This window comes from Bufo bufo, chromosome 6 (assembly GCF_905171765.1).
Source record: "Bufo bufo chromosome 6, aBufBuf1.1, whole genome shotgun sequence".
In the NCBI taxonomy this organism is placed as follows: Eukaryota; Metazoa; Chordata; class Amphibia; order Anura; family Bufonidae; genus Bufo; species Bufo bufo.
Window position 1 is genome coordinate 123,816,903 of NC_053394.1, and position 21,587 is coordinate 123,838,489.

At 43.6% G+C, this 21,587-nt stretch overlaps 1 protein-coding gene across 4 annotated transcripts in view; it reads left to right on the forward strand.

The window, feature by feature from the left end:
- MARCHF8 (membrane associated ring-CH-type finger 8) overlaps positions 1-5,524 on the forward strand; it is a 281,618-nt gene extending 276,094 nt beyond the window's left edge. For all 4 annotated transcript variants that reach the window (XM_040435133.1, XM_040435136.1, XM_040435134.1 and 1 more), the window contains 2 exons: positions 266-413; positions 4,397-5,524. In XM_040435133.1, coding sequence (XP_040291067.1) covers positions 266-413; positions 4,397-4,704 — 456 coding nt within the window. In that variant the 3' untranslated portion in view covers positions 4,705-5,524. The remainder of the gene's footprint in view (positions 1-265; positions 414-4,396) is intronic.
- The last annotated feature ends 16,063 nt before the right edge of the window (positions 5,525-21,587 follow it).

The window sequence follows — 21,587 nt, forward strand, 5'->3', positions numbered from 1 at the left end:
TGAATGCACCGTAAATCTCCAAGCACAATAACAGTGTAACTACCAAACTCTGAGAAGATCAGAAATTAGGACCAACAAAACTGTAATAATTAACCCTTCATATGCTTTTAAAAGCAAAGGCCGTAGCTAAAATCTGACCAAACTGACCATAGAGTCCTGTCCCTATTAGTTGAACGTCTGCAGCTGTCAGAGAATTGCTTCATGGAGAGACATTTGCTAGCTTGGGTATGAAATCAAAATTAATACTTTCATCTTTACATTCTAGTGGGAAAAGCTGCAGATGACTGCAAGCGAGCGGAGGAAGATTATGTGCTCGGTTACATTCCACATCATCGCAATCACCTGCGTCGTTTGGTCTTTATATGTTCTAATTGACAGGACTGCAGAGGAGATCAAGTTGGGCCAAACCACTGGTAGGTAAACTGTATTAATGCCTAAGACCACATGCACACGACCGTATGTGTTTTGCGGTCCATCAAAATGCGGATCTGCAAAAACAAAACGGATGACATTCTGTATGGCATCCGTTTTTTTTGCGGATCCATTGTAATAATGCCTATCCTTGTCCGCAAACATGCACTATTTTTTTGGGCGGGGCAACGGAACGGACATTCTGATGCGGATAGCACACGGCGTGCTGTCCGCGTTTTTTGCGGAGTCATTGAAATGAATGGGCCCGCATCCTAACCGCAAAAAAAACGGACACGGAAACAAACAACGTTCGTGTACATGTAGCCTAATGCTACATGCACACGACAGTTGTATTTTGCAGTCCGCAAATAGCGGATCCGTGTTCCTGTTTTTTTTCCATCCACATCAATTTTGTTTGTCCGCAAATTTTGTAGGTTGTGTTTCAGTGTGTCTTCAGCTTTTTTTTGCGGTCCGTAAAAAAAACCTGAAGGCTGTAATTCTTGAAATTTAATATATACAGGTTTCTCAGCAACCATCCGCAAAAAAACAGATGCGGATGACATACGGATGGCTTCCGTTGGTCAACCGCATTTTTTTGCGGACCCATTGACTTCAATGGGTTCAATGGGTCCGCAAAATGTTTATTGCGGACAAGAATAGGACATGCAATACTTTTTTTGCGGACGGGAAACACGGACAGTGGACGTGGAAAATAAATGGTTGACTACACCGCAATTTTAACTGCTCCATAGAAATGCATGGATAACCATCCGGATCAGCCAAAAAAACTAAACGGAACGGACGCAGAGAAAAACAGCCTAAGGCTACATGCACACGACCGTATGTGTTTTGCGGTCCGCAAATTGCGGATCCACAAAAAAAAACGGATGACGTTCCGTATGGCATCCTGACTCTCTCTTGATAGCAGGTGTCGGAGTGGTTGGATTTCAACGGTCTTGATCATTTTGTTCTTGGGGAGCTAAGTCACTGCTAGAGATGTCTGGCAGTGGTTTTCTCCTCTCTCTCCATTCAGAAGATGCACGTTAAGCTGAGCATGCATGTGAATAGCGGGAGACAGAAACTGGACTGGCTGATGGTCAGCTATCTGAAGAGTGTGGCTAGCTTTGTGTGTGTATATATATATATATATATATATATATATATACACATACAAAGATAAGGCTCTGCATGCATCTTCCTTGTCACTCTGGAGGAGAGACCTGTACTCCATATTTTCATGGAGACTGTAATTGTCTGTCAATGTTTCTTTGACAACTAACTCCAATTCCTTAAAGTTGTCATAAAAGCATGCCCACCCTCTTGCATTCTATATAGTCTATATAGGAAGAATGTATATGCCTCAGGCAGGGACAGATTCTGGACTACAAATTAAAGGGGTTTTCTGATTTATTTATTTTTACCAATGGCCTATCCTCTGTATAGGTCATCAGTATTTGTTCGGTGGGATCCGACACACAGGACCCCCGCTGATCGGCTGTGTGATAAGGCACCCACACTCGTAGAAGAGCCGCAGCCTTATCCATCTTTACCTGGGTCACGTGATGTCACGTTCATTGGTCATCTGGCCTAGGCGCAGATTAGTCCCATTCAAGTGAAAGGGGCTAAGCTGCGATACCAAGCGCAGCTGCTATACATATATATGTACGGTGCTGTGCTTGGTGAGTTGAGAGAAGGCCACAGCGCTACTGCCTTCTCAAACAGCAGATTGGCGTGGGTCCTGGAGGTCTGACCCACCTCTGATCAGATACTGATGACCTATCCAAAGGACAGGTGAAAATCAAACAGCGGTGGCAGCATCTCCCACCATTCCATCTTTATTAGGACTTCACAGCATACAAAAAATCAGCAACGTTTCGGCTGTACAACCGCCTCTGTCAAGCATGACATTCATGCTTGACAAAGGCTGTTGTACAGCCGAAACGTTGCTGCTGTTTTGTATGCTGTGAAGTCCCATTAAAGATGGAATGGTGGGAGATGCTGCCACCGCTGTTTGATTTTCACGTATTCTCTGGCTGATTGGATCCGCGGCTGATGCGGGGCTCTTTGCAACTCCCTACAACAGGGACGGACCGTGGAGTGCTGCTCCTGCACATTTGTTTCTACTATCCAAAGAATAGGTCATCAGTAAAAACTCGCAGAAAACACCATTAAGGAAAGAAAAATTAAGGTGGCACATAGAAACACCCAAATATAGTCAGGGAGAAGTATATCCTTACCTTTCAGTAAAGGAATGTATATGCTACCACTATACAAAGACCAATATCAGCAATAATATCATCATACAGTGACCATACTGTGTAGTAGTCAGATACCAATTGTGTATAGAAGCTCTGCAGAGCGTTATCACACTGTAGACTATAGTACTGATCAAACCCAGTGAGAGGCAGACTACAAAACAAAACCAATGACTCAGTTATTAATTTTCTCATTTTATTTAATCTCGGGCAGACCGCCATGAATACTTCTCCCAAATACCTCTAATATCTGTCCATAATTTTTGACATCTCACTTCTGAAGCACATCCTACGCTACTTAAATACATACCCCCTACATCCTGTTCCCTCTTTAACACTGCCAACCTGCTGCTAACCCAGTAATGTGCCTGATTACAGTGTCAGACATCTGCTGTCCCAAGTGCTGCCATATACTGTGCAGCAGAAATAATACATACTGACCCCCAAAATGAATGGCACTCATATTGTAACTAAAATGATGGCATGCTGATAGACGAAAACTGTCTCTCTAGTGCCACCTACAGGTGGTTACCCTGTAAGTCACTCTCTAATTAGCAAACCCACAGACACCCATCTGTAGACTTTACTGATGAGGAATAAAACCTCAGAAACAGTACAGAGTAAGGTTTCTAGGCCCGACTATATCATTAAATGTGCAGCAACAGGATCCACAGTGTTTTTTTTTTTTTTCCTTTACTTTTGCCAGCTTTTCACGTTCCCTGGAAGATTAATAAGAACAAAGCTTCGGGGGAGGAAAATTGAGTAATAATTTAGTTATTCACACAAAGCTATTTTTGATGAAGATAACCTTCACTATAAATTATACCAAATGAGTTTAAAGATGTTTTTCAGTAGTTCTTTTGTGCATTAAGGAAATTAATTTGTTGAAGTCTGATAGCTTCTCTAAGTGGATGAGGCTGCTCATTATACATAAATGAGGTATGTATCCACTGGACTCTGGGGTCGAGTGGAGGGTGGACCATAGGCGCAAAACGCAACCAGAGTTTGTTTCAAACCAATAGTTTTTTTTATTTTTGTTATCGTGACAACGCGTTTCGGGGTTCTGTGGACCCCTTTTATAAGTCTAAAAAACATATACATACAATCATACAAATTAAGAACACACTGGTGGGCGTATGGTTACAAGAAAAAAAAAAATATATATATATATGTATAATAGTATTAATAATAATAATAGTAGTAATAATAATATGACCGTCAAGGAGGGGGGGGGGGATTAGTTCAAGCTTAGATTTTGATGCAGATATAAATGGATGAATGGATACATAAATACGTGAATACCATGAAGTCAATAAAAAATAATAAAAATAAAAACAAATATCAATTGTAAAATCTGAAAATAAAAATGTAAATATATAAATATATATATGAGAGAGGCGCCAGTTGATTACGTGGCTGATAATAAATAGCTGGTGATGAATAGCTATTTGTAGGGCGCGTGTAAAATTAATCAATCTTAATATTGATTTTTCATTATACATAAATGGAAATGGTTTCAAATATTAGTAGCCGTACTTAGAGGGTGGCTGACAGACATCAAGACCAAAGTGACATTTTCCTCAATTAAACCATGGTGACGTATCATGCAAAACATCAACTCTGCCTAGTCAAGGTCTATACCAAGGCCTTCAGGTCATGTTGTACTGTCACAAATAGATGCGTCATAGCCAAATACATGAATACTTACTATCTCATTACCCTTTCAACAGGTATCTTGGAATGGCCGTTTTGGACAAAGTTAGTGGTGGTAGCAATTGGCTTCACGGGAGGACTTTTGTTTATGTATGTGCAGTGTAAGGTCTACGTCCAGCTATGGAAGAGACTAAAGGCTTACAACAGAGTCATCTATGTGCAGAACTGTCCCGAGACTTGTAAAAAAAAAACATTTGAGAAAACAACCGTAATAATTGAGCCAAATCTGGAGAGTAAAGAAGCTCTTGGCATTCATCACTCAGACACAAACTCTTCTTACTACACGGAACCAGAAGACTGTGGAGCAGCTATTCTCCAAGTGTAAAGATGGGGTTCCTGCTGGACTCTTTTTCAGGAGATGACTATTTACCGACTGCAGGCAGCAGTAGATTTAATGTCCTGAAATATTTCCCCCTTCTTCGGTTCTATCCATTACTACTATAAGCGTCTGTACGAGCAAAAGGGTAGAGTCGCAATTATTTCTGGTTTATACCTCTTAGAAGAACAAAAGGAATGACCTAAATATTCAGGAGCACGATCAACTAAAGGAAGATTCCAGACCTCATAGAAGATGATTTTTTTTTAATTATTATTATTAAGTACAAAACTACGTATGGCTTCTCTTGTGGTATAGTGAGTAAATAAGGTTTACAGTCCAGAAGGAAAGATAGGACGTCCTTAGCACATTCACTGCTCTTACTGCCAATGACATCTTTGTTTGGCTGTCGCTTTTTAGATTCCTGCTTTACTGAAGAGTCACAAGAGCATCTAGCACTTTTTTTGTGTAAAAATGGTTTTGTAATATCTTTATTGACTTCAAATGATTTCATTACAGAACAGAGAGCGTGCTCTGTCATTTCTAGTATAATTAATGTGCAACCTCTTGCCTTACATACTGTGTATATATATACTGTATATATATATATATATTAAAAAAAAAAAGTTCTTTCTTCACAACTTTATCATTTTACACATGACGAGAACTAACTTTGCCTTGTTATTTCAGGAAAATGCATCTGTAAGTAGTTGGGGAATTACCATTTTTTCTACCACATATATTCAAGACCTTTTTTTACCAAGGAAAATGCACAAAATGGTAGATCTTTGAATTTCTTGTGTAATATTGAATAAAAATGTAGAACTTTTATTACGTTAAAAGTTATTTTTGTTATATCTGTGGTTTTCAGTCAAGTATTGCCTTGAAACAGTGGGGCAGATACCGTCTAAGATTTATACAGCGCAAACCTAGACTAGACAGTATAAAGATGCAGAAGATTTATCACAGTGGCTCGTACTAGTATAATAAATCGGGAGCAACTTCAGACTGTCTAGTCTTTTAACCATCTACTACTTGTCTTACTTTGTGCCAGAATTTAGCATAAAAACTCTAGTGCAATTTATGCAAAAATAGTGGGAGATATATTTATGTAAGCTCTCCTAGAATTGCACTTTATTTGCATAAAAATTTACGGCGCACACTCAATGCATTGGACATATTAAGTGCGTGCACTTGAAATTATACCCACTTGCGATATTCTAGCCAGTTAAACATGCTAAATGTTCAAGTTGATGACAGTACAATTAGAAAACGACTGAACAAGTACGGCTTGTCTGGAGGGGTTGCCAGGAGCAAGCCTCTTCCTAGTTATGCCACATTCATCAGTCATATGGCCTAGGCATAGCTTACTCCCATTCTAATGAATGGGGCTGAGCTGCAGTCTCAGACCTGCACCAATCTCATATTGATGTCCTATCCTGAGGATAGGCCATCAATGTGAAAATCGCGGAGAACATTTTTAAGTTTGCAAGGCTGCAACTGAAAAAATCACAAGGCTTCTAGAACAATGTTCTTTGGACAGACGAGATCAAAATGGAGATGTTTGGCCATAATGCATCAACCATGAACTCCCTCCACTGTATAACAAAGTATTCTAGAGTGAACTGTGAAGCCATCTATCCAACAGCTAAAGATTGGCTGAAACGGGGGCAAGTCAACAAAACAATGATCCTAAGCACACCAGCAAATCTACAACAGAATGGCTGAAAAAGAAACGAATCAACGTGTTGCAATGACCAGACCTTAACCCAATTGAAATGCTGTGGTGTGACTCTATTAGACCTGTGCATAAATGTCCATAAACCTTAATGAACTGAACCAACTTTGTAAAGAAGAGTGGGCCAAAATTCCTCCAGAACGATGTAAGAGACTGAAAATGAGTCCTACAGACAACGTTTACTTCAAGTTATTGCTGCTAAAAGTGGTTCTACAAGCTACTGATTCGTGGGGTGTACTTAGTTTTTCACACATGGCTTTTCCATTTTAGCTTCATTTTTGTTGAATAAATTATGTTACGGTGTCATCTGTTGTGTGCTGTTCTTCATCTGAGGGTTGTATTTGCCTAAGTTTAAGACCTTCTATAGACCTGACGTCTTTTTATTTTTTATTTTAGAGTTTTCTCATGACTGTAGATTCTACAAATGACCCTATATTAGCCCCAGAAATCTTGAACGTTATCAATTCTATACCACTACACAAAGCATCCAGACCCAAAGGTTTCACAAATTATTATTATTATTATAAGAAGGTCTTTGTTGTTTTAACCTCTTATCTTCAATAGGTATTTCTTTCGGCAGCTGATGCAGGTAAATTCCTCAAGAAATGTTGACAACCTTAATTGCTATAATACCTAAACTGGGGAAAACTCAGGACACCCTCGCCAACATTCTACCCATTTCCCTATTAAACGGAGATATCAGAATATACACCAAAGTTCTGGCAAATAGGTTAAAAAACATTCTCCCCTTCCTCATCAAAGACAACCAAGTAGGATTCACATCAGGCAGACAAGAACCAGATAATGCAAGACAGTCAATATCCCTAATGCAATGTGGCGAGCATAAAAAAATGTCTACCAACCATATTAGCCATCAACAACAAGAAGACATTTGATAGAGTGAACTAGAAGTGTACCTTTTCTATTCTATCTACATTTGGTATCACTGGCCACATCCACTCGCAGATTAAAGCACTTTGCTCTCATCCAGCAGTAAAAATCTTTATAAATGGCTCTCTATCACAAGACTTGTGAAAAAGGCCCTGGCCTCTGGTGGCTGGGAACGTGGCCGGCACTTTTTCCTATAGTGTGCAAACACGACCATCACTGCTGGATTGCAGGGTGGATATAACCATGGAAACGTGCAGTGTATAATGTGATGGAAAAATGAATCAACCCAGCAAAGGAAGCAATATGGACAATGACATTACATTAGTAAGTGCCTTGTATTAACATGATAAATGCCACTTGCTGAAGTGAGAGAACCGCTTTAAGATGGTGTAAGCTTAGACCAGCAGTTTGTCTAGACCTGCACCAGATTTATCACAGGGTGTATGATCAATGTGGTGTGGTGCAGGGATAGACACTTTTCTTGGACTCTATATCCACTAATGGCTGGCTTACTTTGAGACAGAATTTTAAGCCAAAATTAACAATTATGGAACAAAATTTTGCACCTTAGGCCTGCCCACTTTCCAATGAAGCTTTAACTTTTCCCCTGAGCCTCCCTTGTCAAGCATGTTGGAAAAAGGTGTAGAAACCCAAGATGTGCCAAATTGCACCACTGAGATTTTTAGAGCAGAAACATTAGTAGGTTTTTTATGTTAGACACATTGTAAACTACTTTAAAGTGTACCCATCAAACCTTTTTTTTTTTTTATCCATGCAAAGCTTGCTTTACTCTCTCAGGTCACCCAAGGAGAATCGGCCAGAAATGAAGGGGCACAGTGCACACTTTGCATGTCTAAAGTTTTTAAAGCGGATCTGTCAGGTGATTTCCACTGCCCTATCTGAGCAGGATTTGACAGAGGGACATATCTCAGACAATGGGGGCATATTACTATGATCTGCCCCCACTGTCTGATAGGTGTGGGTTCCACTTCTGGGACCCGTCCCAACACTGAGAACAGAGCCCAAGTCATGGAGGGCGCACTGCACATGCGCAGCCGTTCTCCATTAATTTTTATGGGGCCACCGAAAATAGCCGAGCCAGCTGGAATAGAAATGAATGGGAGTGGTGGCCTTCGCTCCTGTTCTCTACTATGGGCAGAAAGCTTGGTGGCCGGACCCTGGAAAAACCTGTGGTCCTCCGGCCACCACCTTCCCTGCTCAGTTCTCGGTATAGCTGGGGGTCTCAGAGGTGGGACCCGCACCTATCAGTCAATGGTGGGGCATAGCCTAGCGAAATATCCTTTAACACTGCATTCACTTCAATAAATATCCAGAGCTGGGTGAAAGAGGTGGAAGCTGCAAAATTTCAGCAGCTTCTTACAAAATCTCCCTTGTATGAGTGCAGGGATACCACACAGTACCAGACCACTGACACTACAGAAAGTGCTACCCAGCTTTCCCAGATGCCTGAATGTCAAGTATGCCTATATAGCCAGGTGGGATTTCTCAATGTCTACTTATGGAAATATGACATCAGTGTTGGAGACCTGGACTACAAGTCTTGTGGAGCTGTACACACTGACCATATGATGTTACCCTTACACAGTGCAAGCAACCTAGCTTTCACAGGATCCTGAAAGGAACATCTGCCACGCTATGGCACTATTTAGGAGTGAGGAAGGGGCTTTATCTTGGTAGATTTACTATTCTGCAGTCTATTATAGTTCAACATGGTTGTAACCTGTCTAGCTAAGTCAGATTGCAGTGGTCACCCAGCTGTTTAAAATCCAAGGGAGGCGCGGATAGACGTCAGGAACCAAGCGCCAAATGCAAAAAATTAAACAGAAGAAAAATCCAGCTTCGCAAGAAAAGTGATAATTGTTAATACATACGTGCCTTAAAAGCCGACATACAATGCATACATGTCTACGCATTTCGGATCACTAAAATGTGGACACTTACTCATGACAAAAAACAGAAGTATTCATTTGACATAAATAGAGAAAGATATCAGCAAAAAACAGGTGTGAACAATTACCATAGACTCCACCTCAAAGGCCGCTTCTAAGTGACATATCATACAAATACCAAAAAAAACATACATTTGTGCTTTTTTAGAAATATACAAAGAGACAGAATAAGAATCAATAATGTAATATAAGATCATGTTTGCGATTAAGACCTTTTGGAACGCGAGAATCCATACGGAAAAATCCAAAAGGATTCCCTGTTTAAAAGTAGCCTTCTATGATCTCCCCCACGTTTAGGCGGATTAACCCTTTCCAAGCCCTGTACCTGTAAAGCTGTGGTGTCTCCAGCATGACATCCTGCATAGTGTGAACTGACCGCTGATACATTTTTGGGGGTAGCATGTGGAATATCGGAGATATGTCTCCGAATTCTGAACTTTAAACAGTTAGTGGTACAGCCCACATATTGGAGACAGCACAGGGAACAAGTGATACAGTACACCCTAAAACTGGTGTTGCAATTAATATACTGTTTTATTTCAAACCCCTGCTGGTTTGCAATAGAAAAAACGGACTGACCAGTCTGAATAAATCCACAGCATGTGCATATGCGGTGTCCACACCTATAATTGCCCTTAAAACGAAGCCAAGTGGACTGGGTGCTGTTCACACTAGAAAATAAACTTGGACAGACTCTCTGGGCAATGGTCGGTGCACGTCGAGCTACACATTTTATTCCTGAAGACACGATATCTGTCTACTGTTCATCAGATCAGAGTACTGGTAAATGTAGAGGAAACATATCTTTTAGCTTGATTCAAGGACTGATTTGAATAATGTCAAAATGTTAGACGGTCGGCAACCACATTCAACTCTTTTAAAAAAGCCTCATCATCAGAACAATTGCGTCTAGCGTGTATATATTCACCCCTAGGTATATTGTGAATGACATGTGGAGGATGACCTGATGTAGCAAGAAGAGTGGTGTTGCCGACGGTTTCCTTACGATATGTATGTGTGGTCACCTTGGAAGTACTGACATCACCTTTGAGAAGGAGATCCAAATATGGGATGGTGGAGGCATCAAAATAATATGTAAATTTAAGATTGCATTTATTATTGTTGAGAAACTCTCCAAACGCTTGGTCCCTGACCATATAAATAACAAATCATCAATATAACGACCATACCATTGCAAGGAGCCTCCCCAAGGATTGTCAGAAGAAAATAAATAGTTATGCTCCCACCATGCCATATATATGATTGCCAAGTAGGACAAGAACTTCGCCCCTATGGATACTCCAATACGCTGTAAAAAGAAGCGTTGATTAAACATAAAAACATTATGTTTAAACAAAAACAAAACCACTTCCAAAATATAATTTTGAAAAGCAGGACTAAACTCAGAATGTATATTTAGAAACCATTTGAGAGAAACAATAGCCAAGTTGTGCGGAATGGTTGTATACAAAGAGGTTACATCAGCTGTGATCCAAACGTAACCGGGCAGCCATACAAAATAAAAAAAAGACTGTAAGACAGTTCTAGTATCCAAAAGGAAGCCCCGAATCGTTTGGACCAACGGCTGCAAAATACTGTCAATCCATGCCGATAACCTCTCTGTAAAAGATCCAATGCCTGCTACAATAGGACGCATAGGCGGAGGAAACCCTCCCTTATCTACCTTTGGCAATGAATGAAATATAGGAATAACAGGATGAGGAACATATATATAGTCCACTTGTTTTTGATTCAGAAAATCATGTTCCTTTTGATACTGTGGTGTTGGGTTGTGGTTTAGTTCTAAATAAGCAAACAAATAAAAAAAAATGGCGTGGTGTTAAACAGGCAGGAAGTGCTCAAACCCATATGCACTTCCTGCCTGTTTAACACAATGCCATTTTTTTTATTTGTATATAGAGAGGTCTGGAGATGTATAAATTCCAATTTAAATGTGCCTGTTTTCCATCTACAGGCCACATTTAGGTGCACCTGTGAGGCCTGGGACATATCAGCCAGTCTTGAGTGGGACTCGCAGACTCCTCCCTCCTCCCATTGCAAGCATGGCTACAAGCTGGAGGTAACTAATAAGTTGTCTGTGAGTCGGACCTCACGCTCCTGTAATTTGCCCACTGGCCCCTGGTATTGCCAATATGGCTCAGGTAGGTGAGTGTTAGGAGCCGAGCTACTTGAGAAACCTTGGCACGATGCTCGGGCTCAGACATGTCCTCCACAGTAGGGTATGTTAGCTAATCTCTCAATTTTAACATCAGTATGATGGTTAGTAAGACCGCAGAGTGTCTTTGCATATATTATTAGATTAGTTCTAAATAAGTATCAGTATTCTCTAACATAATAAGGTTCTGGGATTCATAAATGAGTCAGGTGAATACTTCTATTTTTTGTCATGAGTAAGGGACCACATTTTTGTGATCCGAAACGCGTAGACATGTATGTATTGTATGTCGGCTTTTAAGGCACGTATGTATTAAAGATTATAACTTTTCTTGGGAAGCTGGATTTTTCTTCTGTTTGATTTTTTGCATTTGGCGCTTGGTTCCTGACGTCTATACGTGCCTCCCTTGCATTTTGAACAGCCGGGTGAGCACTGCAATCTGACTTTGTTTGTACCTTTATTTTTGGAACCTGCAGGCTGCTCCTGGTACTTAGCTGGGGATAAGTTTTAAGTGCTGATATTTATACCGATTTAACTCATTAACACATCTCACACCTCATTGAGAATCATTGATGACTGCAATGAAAGATTAAAGAAAATGGATACTATTTTCAATACTGACCATGAGGAGTCGCGGAACATCTTGGATTTAAAAATACATATGTCCTCCCTCGAAAAATTGCTGACCAAAGAGATGCGAACCTGGTGGGATCTGACTTCACTACAAAGGTATGTGGAAAAAAGTATGATCCCTCGGGGATTAAGGCTCTGAAAGAAACCTACCACTATTTATTCAGAAGCCTTTGTCTCTCAATGGCAAGACTTTTTGTCTGACTGCTCTGTGAAATTACTGGGGCTTATTATCAAACATGAGGAAGGAGCATTAGCTAATTTGAGGGAGGAAATCAAGATTGTGCAGGACTCCATTTCTCCGCATTCAAATTCTAGCCTTTTCAAAGAACTTGGTATAAAATTACAGGAGAATCTCAGTAAAATGAGAAGAGAAGAAGAGTGCCCATCTGGCTTGGCGAGGGTTCAGATGCTAGGCCGTCTGCAGACATGAAAGGTTCTTGTGGTCGGTGAAGATTATCACTGGATGTTGGGCCCCCTCCAATAGATAACGCCACTCCTCCAAGGCAAGTTTTATGGCCAGAAGTTCTCTGTCTCTTATACAGTAATTCCTCTGAGCAGGGGAGAAGAGCTTGGAGAAAAATCCACAAGTAAACATCTTGCCCTTGGAACCTTTCTGTAGTAAAATAGCACCGGCTCCAATGGAGGAGTCCACTTCTAAAAAGAATTAGCAGGAGACATCGGGATGACGCAGAACAGGTACAGAAGCAAAGAACCTTTTTAATTGGACGAAGGCGGCCCCCGCCTCAGGAGTCCAGACTCTGGCATTCACCCCTTTCTTAGTAAAAGCAGAGATCGGAGATGTAAGAGATGAAAAATTTGGGATGAGCTGACTGATCTCATTAGCGGAAAGGGAAAGCACAGATGTAAAAGTAGCCTTAAATAATCAGAAAACACCTGAAAATAGTCACTGTTACCAGTGCTCTGAATATATAGACAGCAGGGACATGTAGATAATGTGTTCTCTGCATTCAAAGTAAAAAAGTACATAACAATTAGAAAAAAACATTTAAAAAAGTAAAAATAAAATGTGGATTTCTTTATTTACCCATACGTTTCACTGTATGCTGCCTTTCTTCCATAATTTTAGATAGATAGACAGACAGATAGATACAGTCCTGATCAAAAGTTTAAGACCACTTGAAAAATGGCAAAAAATCTTATTTAGCATGGCTGGATCTGAACTGCCTCCGGACCGCCTAACGCAAGATCGCGTTCCGGGGGCGGCAGCGCTGCGCACAGTCACGCATGCGCATCGCGGGCCGGCAAAAGTTAGAGGACAAGTTCGTCACCAGCCTGCCAGCCAATGATCGTGGCTGGCAGGCTGGCGATTTTCAAAAAAACAAATGAAAAGCCAGATAACACATCATATTAGTAAATATGATGTGTTAAATGCCTTGTCTGCTCCTCTGCTGGTCCTTTTCGTCGGTTGGTTCCAGCAGAGGAGCAGAGATCACTGTGAGTACCCACCAACACTACACTTAGCCCCAGATCACCCCCCATCACCCGAATTAACCCCTTGATCGCCCCTGTCAATCACCTAGTGAAAGGAAAAAAGTGATCAGTGTAAACTGTCACTTTTTTTTTTCCACTGGTATTGACCATTAGGTTTTAGGATACTTTAGGCCCCTTGGTTAGGTAGTTTAGCGTCGGTTAGCGCCCAGCCCACCGCACCGCAGTCACTGATTCGCTGATTAGCGTATCGCTAATCAGCATTTGTACATTTATAGTATCTGCAAGTGATCAAAACTGATCACAGTCAGATCTATAATTGTATTAGTGTCACCTTAGCTCGCCCTCCACCCAAAACGCAGTGTTTGCCCGATCAGGCCTGATCAGTCGCCCACACGTGCGTTCACCCACACCCGCCCCGCCGCAGTGACAAAAAATATATTTTTTTTTGATCACCCCACAACCACTTTCCAAGCGCTGCGGCGATAAAAAAATCAGTTTTGATATTTTTTATCAACCGCAGCGGCCTCCGGTACTTCGCTAGCCTCCCCTTTGTAAGACAGGCTTGCTTTTTTCTTGGGTAGTCTCAGGGAATACCCCTAAATTTAGTAGTCCAAATGTCAAACAGGGGGTATTCTTCTGAAGAGGCCTACAGGATTCTGACCCAGTTGGATGAGGAATGGGAACCCTCATCTGACGAATCTAGCGGGTCAGAATATGAACCTGTAGAAAGCAGTGGCAGTCTGACCCAAAGTTCGGACGAGGAGGTGGAGGTCCCTGATAGAACCAGGCGTACCCGGCCCCGTGTCGCTAGACCACAGGTTGCGCAGGATCCGCTTCAAGAGCAGCAAAGTGGGGCTGGCGCTGTCGGATCACGTGGTGAGGCATACACCAGCAGCTGTCACAACCAGACAGTAGAGAAGCTCTGACAGGAGCTTTCCAGATCCTCCTCCTTGAGTTTCTTGGTTTTGGTTAAGTTCCTCATCTCGTTAGTCTATCTCAGCTGTCATGCAGTTGGACTGATTGCTTCCCTTTAAGTTCCTCCCCATGATGCATTAGGTTGCGGCTTATACAACTTCCTGGAGTGTGTGTGCTTGCTGTTTCTATTTCCCAGTCCTCTGCAAGATAAGTGCTGTTCCTTTATTTGTGATTTTCTGTCTGCTGGATTTTCAGGTGACCCTGACTCCCTCCGTGTCTAGTGTAGGGAGCCGGTGGTCGTGTCCCCTCACTATTGTAGGGTCTTCAGGTATTAGATAGCCGAGGTACGTGGATATGCGCCCATCCACCTTTGGGGTGTTCGCATAGGCTGAGCAATTAGGGAGAGTGGCAGGTCTCATGTAGAGGTCTCCCTTTTGTTCCTTAGTTGTGGATCCAGTGAGTCATTATTGTATTGCATTGTCTTGTTTCCTGTACACCATCCGTGACATTATAAGCCGCCAAAACCGTCTCAAGCATGGATCCGGTTTCACTTTTGGCTGAGCGCTTCCAGGGTCTTTCATTGGAGGTAGCTGATCTCCGTAAGACTTTTTCTCAGTTTCAAGTGACCGGTTCAGCTTGCGTTCATGGAGTTTGTTCTGAGCCTAAGATCTCGCTCCCGGATACGTTCTCCGGGGGTAGTGAGTATTTTGTGCGTTTTAGAGAGGCTTGCAAACTCCATTTTCGCCTTCTTCCCCATTCCTCTGGTGATGAAGAACGGAGGGTGGGGATCATTATATCGCTGCTCAGGGGTAACGCTCAATCCTGGGCCTTTTCACTGCCGGAGGGGGCACGGCCCACAGTGGATGAATTCTTTTTAGCCCTGGGTCAGATATATGATGATCCGGATCGTATTGCTCTGGCTGAGTCTAGACTACGTCTGTTATGCCAGGGTAAACAATCCGCAGAGATATACTGCTCAGAATTTCGGAGATGGGCAGCTGATACTGGTTGGAATTATGCTGCACTCCGAAGTCAATTTTGCCATGGTCTTTCGGAGGGATTGAAAGATGCATTTGCCTTTCATGAGAGACCTACCTCCTTGGATTCTGCTATGTCTCAGGCCGTTCGTATTGAGAGAGAGGAGAGATCTCTCCTTCCTGTCATACTCAGTCCCGGGACAGTGCAGCGGTCTCTTTCTGTGCGCAGGGGTCTCAGTCGCTGTCAGCCCCTTCTGAGCAGGAGCCCATGCAGCTGGGGTTGATTGCCTCTGACAATAGAAGATTCAGCCCGCATGGGAGGGTTTGTTTTTGTTGTGGAGGTATAAATCATTTGGCAAATGTTTGTCCCTCTGAGAAAGATTCAGGCAGTTTTTTCTGGGAGTAATAAAGAAACAAAAAGGAAAAAATCTTTTAAAAATGTTCCGTCTGTTACTATTGGCAGGGTTGAGGCGGAAATTGAAGGTTTTCCGTTTGCTTGTAGTTCCCGTTTTGTCCTGCCTGCTAGGGTGGCGCTAGAGAGCAAAAGCATTTTTTGTGAGATTTTTGTGGATAGTGGAGCAGCTGTCAATCTCATTGATAATCAATTTGCAATAACTCATGGTTTCCAGGTATGCACTTTGGGAAAGGATATTCCTGTTTTTGCTATTGATTCCGCTCCACTTTCTCAGAAATCATTAAAGGGCATAGTTCACAATATCCGTTTAATTGTGAGTGATGCTCATGTTGAGGATGTGTCATGTTTCGTCCTTAGCGGTTTGCCTACTCCTCTAGTGTTGGGGCTACCCTGGCTCACTAAACATAACCCCACCATTGATTGGCAAGCGAGGCAAATAAATGGTTGGAGTGACTTTTGCAGAGAGAATTGCCTCATGACATCTGTTTCTGAGGTTTCTACTAAGATTGTACCACCTTTCCTCTCTGAATTTTCGGATGTCTTCTCTGAGAGTGGAGTTCAGGATTTGCCCCCGCCCAGGGAGTACGATTGCCCTATTAATCTCATCCCAGGCGCCAAGCTGCCTAAATCTCGTTTATACAATCTTTCCCAACCTGAGAGGGTCGCTATGCGTGCTTATATCTCTGAGAGTCTGAGAAAAGGACACATACGACCCTCGAAGTCACCTGTTGCCGCTGGTTTTTTCTTTGTTAAGAAAAAAGATGGTTCTTTAAGACCTTGTCTGGATTTCAGGGAGCTGAACAGTATCACTATTCGTGACCCTTATCCGCTTCCTCTGATCCCGGACCTGTTTAACCAGGTTGTTGGGGCTAAAGTCTTTTCCAAATTAGACCTAAGAGGGGCATACAACCTGGTCAGGGTCAGAGAAGGAGACGAATGGAAGACGGCTTTCAATACCCCTGAGGGCCATTTTGAGAATTTGGTTATGCCTTTTGGTTTGATGAATGCCCCAGCCGTTTTTCAGCATTTCGTGAACAGCATTTTTTATCATTTAATGGGAAAATTTGTATTAGTGTATTTGGATGACATTTTGATTTTTTCTCCTGATTTCAAGACTCATAAGGAACATTTACGTCAGGTCTTGCTCATCCTGCGGGAGAATAAATTAAACGCGAAACTGGAAAAATGTGTGTTTGCGGTTCCAGAAATCCAATTTCTGGGGTTTCTTCTCTCCGCTTCTGGTTTTCGCATGGACCCCGAGAAGGTCCGCGCTGTGCTTGAGTGGGAGCTTCCTGAGAATCAGAAGGCGCTGATGCGTTTTTTGGGCTTTGCCAATTATTACAGGAAATTTATTTTGAATTATTCCTCTGTTGTTAAACCACTCACTGATATGACCAGAAAGGGGGTAGATTTTTCTTCCTGGTCGGTAGAGGCGCGTAAGGCCTTTTCTAATATCAAGGAGAGTTTTGCTTCCGCTCCCATCCTGGTACAACCTGATATTTCGTTACCCTTCATAGTTGAGGTTGATGCTTTTGAGGTAGGGGTGGGTGCGGTCTTGTCTCAGGGTTCCTCTCCTGCCAAATGGCAACCATGTGCCTTTTTCTCGAAGAAACTCTCCTCCGCAGAGAGAAATTATGATGTGGGAGATAGGGAATTGTTGGCCATCAAGTTGGCTTTTGAGGAATGGCGCCATTGGCTAGAGGGAGCCAGACACCCTATTACCGTGTTTACTGACCATAAAAATCTGGCCTACTTGGAGTCAGCCAAGCGTCTGAACCCGAGACAGGCCAGATGGTCTTTGTTCTTTTCAAGGTTTAATTTTGTTGTCACGTTCCGCCCTGGGGTTAAGAATGTGAAGGCAGATGCCCTGTCACGTTGTTTTCCGGGAGGTGGGAATTTTGAAGACCCGGGTCCCATTTTGGCTGAAGGTGTGGTGGTCTCTGCTCTTTTTCCTGAATTGGAGGCAGAGGTGCAGGCAGCCCAGTCAGAGGCTCCTGATCTTTGTCCTCCTGGGAGGTTGTTTGTGCCTCTCGCTTTGAGACACAAGATTTTTAAGGAACACCACGATACGGTCCTTGCTGGGCACCCGGGGGCAAGAGCCACACTGGATCTCATCGCTCGGAGATTCTGGTGGCCTGCGCTTCGTAAGTCGGTTGAGGGTTTTGTGGCAGCTTGCGAGACTTGCGCTCGTGCCAAAGTCCCTCATTCACGGCCATCAGGTCCTCTCCTTCCCTTACCCATTCCTTCCCGTCCTTGGACACATCTGTCCATGGACTTCATAACGGACTTGCCTCGTTCCTCGGGGAAGACTGTGATTCTGGTGGTGGTGGACCGTTTTAGCAAAATGGTGCATTTCATCCCTTTTCCTGGTTTGCCCAATGCTAAGACGCTGGCGCAGGCATTTATTGACCACATTGTCAAATTGCATGGTATTCCTTCAGACATAGTCTCTGATAGGGGCACGCAGTTTGTTTCCAGATTCTGGAAGGCTTTCTGTTCTCGCTTGGGGGTTCGGTTGTCATTCTCTTCTGCTTTCCACGCGCAGTCGAATGCCCAGACGGAGCGCGTCAATCAGAATCTGGAGACATATCTGCGCTGTTTTGTGGCGGAGAATCAGGAGGATTGGTGTTCTTTTTTGTCCCTTGCTGAGTTTGCTTTAAATAACCGTCGTCAGGAGTCCTCTGATAAGTCACCATTTTTTGGTGCATATGGGTTTCATCCGCAGTTTGGGACTTTCTCGGGAGAGGGGTCTTCTGGTTTACCTGATGAGGACAGATTCTCCTCGTCTTTGTCATCTATTTGGCAAAAGATTCAGGATAATCTAAAGAGCATGAGTGAGAGATATAAGAGTGTGGCAGATAAGAGACGTGTGCCTGGTCCGGACCTGAATGTTGGTGATCTGGTGTGGTTGTCTACGAAGAATATCAAATTGAAGGTTCCCTCCTGGAAGTTGGGTCCTAGGTTTATTGGGCCTTACAAGATCCTGTCTGTCATCAATCCTGTTGCCTACCGTCTTGATCTTCCTCAGACTTGGAAGATCCATAATGTTTTTCATAAGTCTTTATTGAAACCTCGCCTTTGCCTCCTCCTCCGATTATGGTTGATGGAAATCTTGAATTTCAGGTCTCTAGGATTGTGGATTCTCGTCTTGTCCACAGTTCCCTCCAGTACCTCGTTCATTGGGAGGGTTATGGTCCTGAGGAGAAGATGTGGGTTCCAGTGACGGACATTAAGGCCACTCGTCTCATCAGGGCTTTCCATAGGTCCCATCCTGAGAAGGTGGGCCCTGAGTGTCCAGAGTCCACTCGTAGAGGGAGGGGTACTGTCACAACCAGACAGTTGAGAAGCTCTGACAGGAGCTTTCCAGATCCTCCTCCTTGAGTTTCTTTGTTTTGGTTAAGTTCCTCATCTCGTTAGTCTATCTCAGCTGTCATGCAGTTGGGCTGATTGCTTCCCTTTAAGTTCCTCCCCATGATGCATTAGGTTGCGGCTTATACAACTTCCTGAAGTGTGTGTGCTTGCTGTTTCTATTTCCCAGTCCTCTGCAAGATAAGTGCTGTTCCTTTATTTGTGATTTTCTGTCTGCTGGATTTTCAGGTGACCCTGACTCCCTCCGTGTCTAGTGTAGGGAGCCGGTGGTCATGTCCCCTCACTATTGTAGGGTCTTCAGGTATTAGATAGCCGAGGTACGTGGATATGCGCCCATCCACCTTTGGGGTGTTCGCATAGGCTGAGCAATTAGGGAGAGTGGCAGGTCTCATGTATGGGGCTCCCTTTTGTTCCTTAGTTGTGGATCCAGTGAGTCATTATTGTATTGCATTGTCTTGTTTCCTGTACACCATCCGTGACAGCAGCGCAGCCCTCCCTGGACCTAGTACCAGCACTGCCGTACAACATGGTGAAGTGGCGAGCACCAGAAGGGCAGTTGAAGCTGGTACGGTGGCACGTGCAGTAGTTACCTCGTCGCAGCCACCGCACAGACAGGCCCTAGAGCCCCTAGAGTCCCTGAGGTGCTGGCAAATCCTGATTGGCAGTCACCAACTTCAGCCGCACCATTAGTTCCCCCTTTCACCGCCCAGTCTGGAGTTCGGGTTGAGACAGCTCAGATTGGTTCGGCCCTGGGAATTTTTGAGCTGTTCTTGACTGCGGAGCTCTTGGACTTAGTCGTGGCAGAAACAAATCGGTATGCCACTCAATTTATATCCACCAACCCGGGAAGCTTTTATGCCCAGCCTTTCCGGTGGAAACCAGTCCAAGTTTCCGAAATTAAAATTTTTCTGGGCCTTCTCCTCAACATGGGTCTAATCAAAAAGCATGAATTGCGGTCATATTGGTCCACGAACCCAATTCATCACATGCCCATGTTCTCTGCTGCTATGTCCAGGGCACGATTTGAGGCCATCCTGCTTTTCCTGCACTTTAGCGACAACACCACCTCCCGTCCCAGAGGCCACCCAGCTTTTGACCGGCTCCACAAAATTCGGCCCCTCATAGACCACTTCAACCAGAAATTTGCAGATTTGTATACCCCAGAGCAAAACATCTGCATAGACGAGTCCCTAATACATTTTACCGGGCGCCTTGGCTTCAAACAATACATCCCAAGCAAGCGCGCCTGGTATGGGGTCAAATTGTATAAGCTCTGTAAAAGGGCCACAGGCTATACCCACAAATTTTGGATCTATGAGGGAAAAGATCAGACCCTGGAGCCGGTCGGTTGCCCTGACTACCTGGGGAGCAGTGGGAAGACAGTCTGGGACTTGGTGTCACCCTTATTTGGCAAGGGGTACCATCTTTATGTGGACAATTTCTACACAAGTGTGGCCCTCTTCAGGCATTTGTTCCTAGAACAGATTGGCTGCTGTGGCACCGCGCGAACTAGTCGCGTGGGCTTCCCCCAACGGCTCGTTACCACCCGTCTTGCAAGGGGGGAGAGGGCTGCCTTGTGTAACGAAGAACTGCTCGCGGTGAAATGGAGAGACAAGCGTGACGTTTACATGCTCTCCTCCATTCACGCAGACACGACAATACAAATTGAGCAAGCAACCCGTGTCATTGAAAAGCCCCTCTGTGTCCACAACTATAATTTGCTCATGGGAGGGGTGGACTTCAATGACCAGATGTTGTCTCCGTATTTAGTTTCCCGACGCACCAGACGCTGGTATAAGAAGGTGTCTGTATATTTGATTCAATTGGAGATGTATAATAGTTTTGTTCTCTACAGTAAGGCTGGGAGAACACGATCCTTCCTCAAATTTCAGGAAGAGATCATCGAGAACCTCCTGTATCCAGGAGGTTCCGTGGCCCCATCCACCAGTGTAGTTAGCCGTCTACACGAGCGACATTTCCCCAGTGTCGTTCCTGGTACCTCAACCCAACTGTCACCCCGAAAAAGATGTCGTGTCTGTAGCAGGAGTGGAATAAGGCGTGACACCCGCTATTTCTGTCCTGACTGTCCTGACCACCCTGCCCTATGCTTTGGAGAGTGTTTCCGGAAGTACCACACACAGGTACACTTAGCATAGGGATTGCATCTCACAGGACAGGCACACAGGGCTATTAGGGCCCTTTTACTCACAGCTACTGCAAACCTCTCCTTTCACCTGGGATAAAGTGCATAATGTACTTCGCCACATCTTTGGGCGATTTGCGCTTTGCACATTGTCCCATGGGGAAGGAGAGGTTTGTCCTATAAAAGGTAAAAAAAAAAAAAAAAAAGGTAAGC